Raw genomic sequence first — 11508 nt, 5'->3', positions numbered from 1 at the left:
TTTGGCATTTAACAATGTCTTTCTCCGTCACTACTTGTTTTGCATATTACAAATACTGGCGAGAAGGTAGAAAATTATGTGGTGCAAATATTACATGTACCTGAAGCATTTATTTATGATTTTCTATTCTCCAGTTGTTTCATTTGTGTCCTTTTCTAGAAAAAAGGTGTTGTGAAAAAAACTTAACTCTGTTATGGCCTCAGTCCAACCTATGTTTTTTTAGTCACCTCTTTACTCGATGGAATGTGCGTATTGTAGAGAATTTCCTTCAGGTATTTTGTGGTTTTTTTTTTAGGTTTGGTAGCAGGGTCTTTTTGTGAAATATTCTCGTAGCCTTTTGTTTTTGAGGGGTTGTTTATGAAATTTGATAGTTTTGTTTGATAGGGAATCAATATATCTTAACTATAATAGTTAGTAACCATTTTTACTTTCCTACTATAAGTTTTTGTGCTTGTTACAAGAAGTTCATTATGATAGTCTGTTGGGAGCTTTTAACTATCAGAGGAACATTGTTCTTGATTCCGACAGTCAACCTTTGGATCTGCCAAGTTCCAACCAAAACCTTACATAAGCTTTGATCATAACTTGAGGGTTTAAGGGATGCACTTGATGAAGCTCCTAAGGGCCAAACTTTTGAAACTCCCAAAGAAGTACATGTAGCTCTAAAGGTAGTGCCCCTTGAGACTCCCAACAAAGGACTTACAGGATTTCCCCCTGAAGCACCAATTGAAGCTCCCAATGAAATTTCCAAGGAGATAGATGCCGTTTCCAACAGCCAAGAAAGAAAAGGCTAATCAAAATCATGGTTAAACAATCTTCTGCCACCAATAGGGCTGATACTGATAATCGACCGGTTGAATGGTTTTAGGTGGTCATAATGAAACTGATCAGGAGCTGGCAGGTCTGTTTCAGTAGATGCACCTCAGGAATTTTGCTGAGACTGTTAGCATTGATAATCACAATCTCGAGGAAGTTAGTTCTTGTTATGGTATTTGTTCCCGCATGACTACCTACCATCATTAGTAGTGCAAAGATTTTGAGCGACGGTGATGAATTGGTCAAAGAACTCCAATGTACTGCCGATTCAAGTGTAGTTTACTCACAACAACTTCAGCTAGAAGATCCATCACCGTCTAGTATGATTTCAAGATAACAATATAGATGCTGATGCACGACGATTAGCCCCTAAAGACATGTTGATAGAGATTAAATTAGCGAAAATAGTTTTGATTGATGGATAGTGTCGTTACAGTGTACAAGATGAATAGCATTTATAGGCGAATCTATTTATTGGCCAAAACGATGTGGCCTACGATGTTTTTATTGGCCAAAACGATGTGGCCTACAATGTCTAGGCTCACTCGGCTAACTTCACGATTAATGCATAGGTTCTTGTTGACGGCTTCGTGGTGCCCCGTGTTTGGCTATCAATGTTCTCTTCCACAACATGATCGGGTGGCAAGGTCCTTACTGTGTAGCTTTCCTGTGAACGTACTTCCTTGCTCATCGCTCTTTGTGATCAGCGGCGCTATAAATATGAAGTGTGGGTTTCGAGCCTCATTGTCCAACCTTACCGAGTTTCGACTCAGTATGAGATTATCTAGATCCACATTCTTAGTCAGTACACTTGAGAAATAAAAGACTCTAACTTACTTGACTTGTCTTAGTCTTCTCATAACCTTCCATGTTTGGGAGGATGTCGGCTAACACGATACTTAGTTTTATGCGTAAACAATTATTAATTAGTCTCTTATCAAAATATGCATAATTATATTACCCTTTTTGCCTACTTTTTTTTACAACTATTATATATTTTACTTTTTAAAATTTATAGCAATACTATGTATTTTACTTAAAACTAACATATGATGTGGTTATTAGAGATGCTTAAAACCGAACCAATTCAATAAAAAACTGCAAATCGAACCAACCCAAATCAAAACCGCAAAAAATTGCATTTGGTTTGGTTGTATTCAGATTTTTTTTACTCAATCGCATGGTTTGATTAGGTTTGCTATTTTTATTTTACCAATCAAACCAAACCAAACCGCAACATAAGAAAAACACTAAGCAAACATGTTACCTAGATCAATACTCATAGAAACTCAAGTCGGATTGGTTTGGTTTGTTTGGGTTCGGATGACTTTTTAAAGATCAACTGAACTAAACGAAACCAAACCGCATGTTTTTTTTTATCTCGCGGTTAGAATGACTTTTATGCTCAAAACCGAACTAAACAGCACCACGAACACTTGCAGTAACTATCTTTGCCATTGGAAAGATGAGATTTTGTTTATGGAGTTTTAGTTTTCCAATGACATTTTGCAATCCGTAATGATTTTTCTCAAAAAAGAAAATAGTGAATCAATAAACACTTTAAATATCAGCTCCAATTATAACCAAATTTAACTTTTTAGGTTCATTCAACTAATGATGTATGTGGTCCATAATATAAACAACATACATCATCAATTGAATGAACTTAAAAGTCAAATTTGCTTATAATTAGAAACGGAGGCAGTACACTAGTAGTATTATTATTAGTTTTTTTTTTTTTCGACAAAAGTAGTATTAGTATTATATTTTGAAAGTTTGTGCGCAAAATTAAGTACCAGCGAAAATTTATTTTTAATGCAAAATAGTACTCCCTCCGTTTCAAAATATAAGCAAAATTCACCTTTTAGGTTCATTCATTTAATGATGTATGTGGTCCATATTATGAACCACATTCATCATTAAATGAATGAACCTAAAAGGTGAATTTTGCTTATATTTTGAAACGGAGGGAGTAATACTGTAATTATCAGAACCAACATCATAAGTATTTATTGCAAAGTAACTTTGTGCACTATAAACTTTTTTGAAAAGATTGAATTATTATTATTATGTCTTCATGTAAGCTGTAGTCCAAACTACAGAAATATATATGTAATTATTTTCACGTGCTTATTTTTTACTTATAGTACGTCTAAAGCACCATTTAATAAAGAACTTGGGTTGTGAAGATAATTTATTTGCCTGAAAAAATTTAGTTATAAATCTATATTTTATGTACTTATAATATATATTTACACAGTTGTTTCTTCACGGATATATTCACAATCTTGAATCTATTCCAACATGGAGACATATAATGTTAAAGTTATAGTTATAGTCATGCTACCTTAGAGGAGCTGATGTATTATGTTCAAGTTTCTCTCACGTTACATAGAACTCTAACACCAAGTTTCATGCTAATTAAAAACTTAAATTTGTATGTGTAGACTCCTCGTTAGTCCTAATTGGTTTTTTGGTTCCGACGACGAAAGTCTAACACAAAAATTCTAATTTCTAACTAGTAGTATAAAACTTGTGTTTAGGTATTCACGGTGACGTGACATCAATGGGGATAAATCATGTTGTCACTTTGACACAATATCACTTCAAACATAATTACTTGATAGAGTGAGCATTGCCTCACATTAAACACTCTAAGGGCGCAACTTGATATTTGGTATATTTAAAGTCCCAAATTATCATACACTTACAATTTCAGTACCCAAAATACTGGTTTACTCATGGTAAATACATGTAGATATTTCTATTGATCCAACACTTAATGTTTTGGTTAAAAAACATACTCCCTCCGTTTTTAAATATAAGCAAATTTTGACTTTTAGGTTCATTTAATTAATGATGTATGTGGTCTATAATATAGATCACATACATCATTAATTGAATGAACCTAAAAGTCAAAATTTGCTTATATTTAAAAACGGAGGGAGTATTGCACTTCAAGAATTGTTGTGCCTTTTTTTCTTAGTTACCATGTTATAGATACGAAGTTTGCACAATTATTTAAAAGTGACTATCTATTGGCAAATCTGTTGGGCATGCGACGTGAGTTCTCTCATCCCAACCAAATTTTCTCTATACGGAAGAATTTCAAGACGTTGATAGAAATATTAATAGAATACAAAAGCGTGAAGATAGGATCTCTTAATCTAAAGCTTGAGAGAAAACCTATACAAAGAGAAGTCACCTACCAATCTAATATGCATATGATACACTATTAGTACCCCAAAAGAGAAGTCGCATGCATATTATACAAAATCATTTCCCCAACCCCAAAAAACAAAAGAAGGGAGCTTGGTAACCTATACATGGTTAGCAGTTTGGATTAGAAAACCTTCACGCACAAAAAACTGAAAAATGCACATTTTAGCGATTATCCTTTGTCGAGCAGCGAGACAATTTCCATTCAGTCTGCTTGGATTTTGGCTTCTTGAGCTTGGAAATGAATCCATCATCATCGGATTCATCGATGTTATCACCTTTCCTCTTACCACGTTTCTTCTCAGCTTTTCCACAAACCACAATTTTGCTTTCGTCCTTCTCCTCGACCGTCTCAGATTTTTCCTTTGGCTTCCAAATGAACAGAGACCTGAAAAATTATATCAAGTAACTTAGTACCCTTAAGATTAATAATATAGCTTTCTGTATCCATACTATTAAAGGCAAAGTCCTATGTATATCTAATTAACAAAATCGTATAATTGTTAAAACATTTTCATAATAGTTGCAACTTGACACATTGAATATTTGTAATATAATGATTAAAGAATCTAAAGAGTTGAACAAGATACATGAGTTTACTCTTCAATGGAAAAAGATCTTGTTAAAGATCCCTTGCAATTTTGTAAATCAAAATTTCAACTTTAAAGGCTTAAAAATTTGAAGAGGAATCCTAGCAACACTCACTTTTCAACACTCTCTTTAGCACTCACTCTTTTATTGGATGAAATCAATGTATGTCACACCACTTTGTGTAGGTTCAATTTTCAAAGTGTAAACCCAATGTTTTAAACCAACAAGAGAGTGTGTTTAAAAGAGAGTGTTGTTAGCATTACTCAAATTTGAATTCAGAAAATAGATCTTTTGTCATACATAGAAAGGAGAAAAATCAAAAGTTTTCATCATATACTTCTAGTTCATTACGATTAGTATGATTATCTGAGGCAAATCATTCATACCTAGAACTCCCAGTTGCCAGGATATCATCACGTGGATGAAGCTTATTCACCGGACTGATGGTTGTGATGTTCGGGTCCATGACTTCTGCTACCAACTGCCCTGTACTTGTATCTATAAAATCAATAGGATGCAGGGCTGTGCCATTAAAATTTTCACTTATATAACGACCAACAACAGCAAGTGACTCTAATGGATCCTGCAATTACATAAACAATATTTTTCATAAAATAAGTAGAAACGAAAAGGGAAATATCATAAATAACTGACGCAAGTTAAACAAAAAAGCTACCTTTGGATCCCATTCAGCTTTGAAGGGTGTTAAATGGCGATTGAAATCATGACTATGCACAATTTCTCGGCTGGGAGATGCCATATTACCAAAGATAGAATCCCATATACGAAGACGATTGTCCTGTGACGTAGTAAGAATTTTGTTTCCAGTTATTGGAGAGAAATATGCAGAGTTAACAACACGCTTGTGCTCAAGGCTACAGAGGGATGATCCAGCTTCTAAGTGACGCATATCCCAAATGCGCGCCTACAATATAGAAACCATTTTGTTTCAGCATGCATGTTCAGAAAGAGAGAAAACAAAACGAACTTGAATATGTATAAAAAGGAAGAACTCACATAATGATCATTTCCACAAGTCAAAAGGATGTCTGGTTGCATTGGATTGCAATGGATACCAGTAACTTTGCTACCTTTTTTATGGATCAAAACTGCATCACCATTCCTATGATTGGATCGCATGTCGACCCTGTAAATGACACAGAAGGTTAGATATGTCTGGTATGCTAATTGGTTTCATATATGACATGGCTATAGATCCTTTTTTTGGACTCAATGACTATAGATTCTTAAAAAGATAAATGTTGGACAGATGGCTTCAATTTATATTCCCTAACCAAGAAAAAAATTCATAACTACGAAGGGCATGTAATGGAAAGAACAATTAAAAGAAACATATTCAAAATCTATAGCCAACAAAATTTGATGGAGGGATATATTACATTTTAGGACTATATGGACATGCGGAGACAGTAAAACGGAAGTGTAGCAAAATAAAGTTACTTACAAGTGAAGAAAACCAAAGTTATCGGCCACGAGCACAAGACCTTTCTCATAGTGAATATCCATACCATAAAGCATTTTCCAGGTGTTTGGCCCCTAGTAAAAATAACACATACAAATAAACTTTTTATTGCAAAATGATGAGACAAACATTTACAGAATGACCTTGAGGAGACTCGCGCGGTCAAGAAGTTAAAGAGACATCAGTACGAAATAATTTAAGAAAAAACATTTGGAGAAAAATATTACATGCCATCCATCAGGATTCAGGTTCATCGGAGAGGATGATATTCCAGTCTCCAAATCAGTACAACTAATGGTTCCATCTGAGGATGCGGAATAGACCATACAATCATTTGTAGGATTAAACCTACAAAGTTTTTCAATTAAAATCATTCAGAGTTCAGAGTAAAACATGAAATAAACAAAATGATGAAAATGAACAATTACATGAAGGTTGTGGTTTCATAAAGAAACTTACTTCATGTTGTTCAGTATACAAGAGTGTATGTTCTCATAGACCACTTTCTCGTAAACCTTCTCAAAATCCCATACTCCAAGTTGTCCTTTCTTTTATGATTAAAGCAGAAAAAGAGGAATCAGTGGCTAAATAAAGGCAAGCATAAAATTAATCGAAACTAATGTAATTTACAGTAATAATAGGTAACCTTATCTCCCGACAACAGGATGTTATTCTTCGTAGGGTGGAACTCCAAGCTTGTTATCCGTCTACTATGATATCTGATAACAGCGCAACTCACTTGGTCTGGAATCACACATTTGGGCTTGATCTATCACATAAAACAAAAAAAAACATGTGATTCAAAACGAGAGTCTCCTATGATCAATAGCCTGGAACAAAGTGAATGATACATAAACATTATGGACTCATATATGAAGGACTAAATAGGTTTCAATGCTTTGTGTAAAAAATAATAAGAACAATTTAATTATTGGTTCTTCCACAATGAAAATATTAAAAGGACCCTAAGTTCGAGCAAAAACTCTCAATAAGCCTTCAATTTATGAATAGGTGTGGAATATTATTAACTGATGCAAGTTTAAGCACACATTATAAAGCAAATATTTGCACGATAATTACATGACTGAAAAAAGGGCTTTACTGTTTTGCAGTGTAAACGAAAAAGTAATGGTTGAACCAAATCACAATATACCATATTGAAACACATAAAACAGTAAAAAGAATCACAACTGCAAATTAGTAGAAATGAAAGATCCAAACATTCTTCAAAACTAAAGTAAGATTAAATATTTTAAAAGAATGACTTAGGCTTACCGTAGGAATGGCATGTCTTAGCTGGCGTTCAAACACATACTCCAAAGGTTTAGAGGTTTTTCTGCGGGGTGCCGGAACAACACCATGCTCAGTAGTGACCCGATGTGGACAATTCAAAGTGGTATGTCCTTCAAGTCAATATCGCAAAAGATGGAAAATATTAAAATAAAAATATATTCAAGAGCTGAACAAGTTAGCATCAAACCAGAGAGAAAAATATTGAGACAAGGTCACAAAGATAACCATCATATTGCTAATCGATAAAATGAAGAGTGTGTCTGGGCAAGAGTTTATGATAAAGCAGAACACTAAAAACCATGTGAAATAGCAGATAGAGTTGCAGAAAACTAGAGAAAGCCGCATAACAGTTGAAATAAGTCAATTATATATAGATAAAGACATGTTGCATATACAAATAAAAAAGGAAATGGATGCAAAGAAAAGTATAAATTGAAAGTTGAAAAGTTTGCATATTACGGTGAATCTAGGATTATTACGCACTAACTCTTCAGTTTTCCTATTAAAAAATTAGGTCATGTTTGACTCGGATTCTTCAATTTTATTATTATAAGAACCCTAAGATCCCCTTTTTTTCCCACTATTGCATCTACATTAGCTAACAGAAACTGCAATTGCACCACTATTACCCTAATTGTGAATCTAGGATAGTGTGGCGGTTTTACAGCAGATTCATTAAAATATATTTTGCTATAATGCCGGTGTTTGATAACATTGCGTCGGATATCGACTGTGTAACACGACACTCCTTTTATTTGAGTTCTAGACTGGCTATGTATAGCTTTGCAACAAAACAAAACCACACAGTCGACTCACAGATTGAAATCGGTGTCCAGTATCCGACATTTATTGATGTCAGACACTCGATTACTACCATTTTCTTAAACTATTATCAGTGTATGAGTGTTAGTTTTGTCCGGTGTCCACGTCTACATCCGTGTTTACAGGCTTTTTCCCCAGTCCTTACAAGAACAAATCAATCATAACAAACTACAACCAAAACAAAATCACCTTTGTTCCATATAAAATCATCTTTAAGGACCTCATTTCCTTCCCAAACATGGCATAACATACTCTCAAGCCTCAAACAAACACAACATTTTTCACTAAAACAGAGAAATCAATGTAATGCATTTTGAAATCCATCATATATCATCAAACCACATTCACTAGTAAAATAAAAATACCCATACAAACAATATGAGAAATGTTGATATTCAACTTACCAGGAGTTTTACAAAGAAAACAAGGTTTCATAGGGCAATCAATGTAAGTAGCACCCTTGAAACCCGCTTCATGACCAGGCTTCTTACACACCTATAACAACAAAATTCCAATACCCATAAGAAAAATCCCAACTTAATTAAAAAAAAATCATTTTTTTAAAGAAAAAGAGTAACCAATGACCATTAACAAACCTTGCAAACTTTTCTGAGAGTTAGCGTAATGGGTTTTTTCCCTTTCCTATTAGCATCAAAACCCATTTCCAGTTTCTCAATCTTTTCATTTTCAACAACCCCATTTTCTTCTTCTTCTTCTTCTTCCTCGAGTGCTTCTTCTTCTTCTTCATCAGAAGAAGAACTCTGTTCAGAATCAGATTCTCTTTCAATGTGAACTTTAGGGAAAGAGGTTCTACGAGTAACCGGTGCCATGTTAAAGAACCGAACCGAAAGCGACCCTTTTAGCGGTGATGATGGAAGCGGGAAAATAGAAAGCGCACGCACGAACGAAGACAAAAAGAAAGAAAGGGTTTTGTTTGAGAGTTGGAAGTTGAACAGGAAGGAACAGTGTGGAGACAAACAGTTGAATGAAATGAATGAATGCGATTTCACCACTTGTTTGTTTTTGGTTTTCATTCATACACGTCATGCTTTGCTTACTGTGAAATGACATTTAAGCTCCCCTCCTAATGCAATAGCTCATTAATTAACAAAATTATTTATTAAAAAAAATTATATTTAATATTAAATGTAGAAGTTTCAATACAAAATTTCTATTTTAAACTTCTTAACATAGGTAACCAAAAAAAAAAACTTCTTAACATATGTAAATTTGCATATGATAGAAAAACTCATATAAGATTATTTATCAGCGGCGAAGCTAGCACAATTTTTACGAAGGGGACAAATATAGAAAAGAAATAAAATATATTACTCCCTCCGTCCCTCAATAGATGATCTAGTTGACTCCGACACACGTATCAATGCATATGTTTTATCATTGATATCTTCAATTCTCTACTAAAAAAAATTATGAAAATTTAATATTTTAAAAATATTCATTGAGACGAATCCAACAACATCTTACATGATATTATTATTTATCTTTGTGAATTAGTAGACAAATATGGTCAAAGTATGTCAATAATGTATATTGTCAACTAGGTCATTTATTGAGGGACAGATGGAGTATAAAAATTAATATATTAAATTTGATTAATAAGTAAAATAAATTTACGTTCTTTCGGTTAATCCGGATGGCTTGTGCCTGGATTATTTGGAAGGAAAGGAACAAGCGCATTTTTCATCAGAAGGTTGCAGCTACTCAAACTTTATCAGAACAGGTTAAACTGTTATTTTTCCATTGGTTAAGGGCAAATATGCTTACTTTTGTCTTTAGCTACCATGAATGGTGGCGGCATCCTTTATCTTTTATGGGTGTAAGGTTCTAACTTTCATGTTACTTTTGTTTCGTTACTTCGGTGCTTGTTTTTTCAGCACCTGTGACTAGACTTTGTATTATTTTGTGATGATTCTCTTTTGCACATCTTATGCGAGATGAATCATCAATGTTAATTTAAATCTTATTTTGGCTTGTTAAAAAAAACATGATTTTTACTTATATTTAATCAAACAACGAAGAAAATAAAATCTAACAATAATTATTAGGGTTAATTAAGTTTTTGGTCCCTATAAATATCTGCAGTTTTGTTTTTAGTCCCTATAAAAATAAATCACACTTTTTAGTCCCTACAAAATTTTTCGTTAGTGTTTTTAGTCCTTGTTAAATTAAAATTTGTTTAATTATACTTAAAATTTTAAATTTTTTTATGATTTTTTACATACTTGTTTAAAACATTATAAAACGTTCAGCTGCAATAAGTTAGCTCAAAATTTTATTTTTAGGTCCATATTTTCGTTAGTTTTATCTTGAACCCAGATTTAAATGCTTAAATGGGATCTCTTTGTCCACATCACTTATTTTACAATAATACTTAATAAGTACCAATTTTCTACAACCCAGCACCACAAAAGAAATTACTAAATAGGTCCCACAAATAATTCTATATCATTACATTTTAACACAATTTTATTTATTTCATTATGATTTATTAAATATGAGGTTCACAAAAAATGAAAAGAGAGAGGGTGCTTCCATAGCCTCCCTTCTCTATAGGCACCCAAATATTATACTCCACAATGGATGTGCCTATTTAACATGGTGCTAAATAGGTGAAGCACCCACCATTGTGGATGACCTAAGTAGATTAATTTAGATGTGTATGAAAAAAAACTAGTTGAGAGAAAAGAATTCACTATAGGTGTCTCACATATGCTCCAACTGAGATCAATTACTACTAAATGGCGATGAAAACTGCATACAAAAGATTTTAAAGTTCTTAATTTTTAATAAAAAAAAGTGAAAAGATAAACTAAATGTTTATTGAAAAAATAGTTGATCTTTGGACCATAAGCAGACACGCAGATGTGTTTTGTAACAGAAATTATTAAAAGCGTCAATTCTTTATTTAAGACTCTTAAATTTTTAGTGTACGCTTGGTTCTATTATTGGAGAAATTAAAATTAATTTAGAAGATTTTTTTTAGAGAAAATTAATTTAGAAGATGTAAAATTGAGTTTGACATGTTTGAATGATATAAAGTAAAATTGGTTTTACCTCTATAAAAAAAGTAAAATTGGTTTTACCTCTATAATTGATTCTAGTTTGTGGTTGGTATTTATAGATTCTGACTCTAGACATGATTTTTATACTTAGATTTATTGCTCATCTTATTTTATTAAATGTATCTAAATATAAATCATTTTATGTTTAACTAATTTTTTTTAGTATTTTTGGGGATTTTGAAATTCGGTAGTAGAATCAAA

General features: G+C 32.9%; 1 protein-coding gene across 1 annotated transcript; it reads right to left on the bottom strand.

Moving 5' to 3' along the window:
* Window positions 1-3854: 3854 nt before the first annotated feature.
* Window positions 3855-9178, bottom strand: DDB2 (damaged DNA binding 2). Its single transcript, XM_085715877.1, has 11 exons — window positions 8821-9178; window positions 8629-8719; window positions 7385-7512; window positions 6756-6878; window positions 6569-6657; window positions 6337-6457; window positions 6092-6183; window positions 5644-5773; window positions 5303-5551; window positions 5013-5209; window positions 3855-4423 (listed from the first exon to the last, which is right to left on the bottom strand). Exons 1-11 carry the CDS (start codon window positions 9052-9054, stop codon window positions 4201-4203), a joined length of 1677 nt encoding a protein of 558 aa, XP_085572003.1. The 5' UTR covers window positions 9055-9178; the 3' UTR covers window positions 3855-4200.
* Between the last annotated feature and the right edge of the window lie 2330 nt (window positions 9179-11508).

Source organism: Medicago sativa, chromosome 5, assembly GCF_051527215.1.
Source record: "Medicago sativa cultivar Bolivia chromosome 5, Bolivia_mono, whole genome shotgun sequence".
NCBI classification, from domain to species: domain Eukaryota; kingdom Viridiplantae; phylum Streptophyta; class Magnoliopsida; order Fabales; family Fabaceae; genus Medicago; species Medicago sativa.
The sequence above is the reverse complement of the archived record's forward strand: the minus strand, read 5'-3'. Positions and strand labels throughout refer to the sequence as shown.

What these genes read in the sequence shown, in the direction of transcription:
- DDB2 (XM_085715877.1), bottom strand. Translation starts at nt 9,054, where the DNA reads ATGGCACCGGTTACTCGTAGAACCTCTTTCCCTAAAGTTCACATTGAA. An exon ending in TCCTGTTGTCGGGAGATAAG is followed by an intron (nt 6,658 to 6,755) that starts GTTACCTATTAT and finishes TAATCATAAAAG; the next exon opens with AAAGGACAACTTGGAGTATG. An exon ending in AACTTTGGTTTTCTTCACTT is followed by an intron (nt 5,774 to 6,091) that starts GTAAGTAACTTT and finishes TGTCATTTACAG; the next exon opens with GGTCGACATGCGATCCAATC.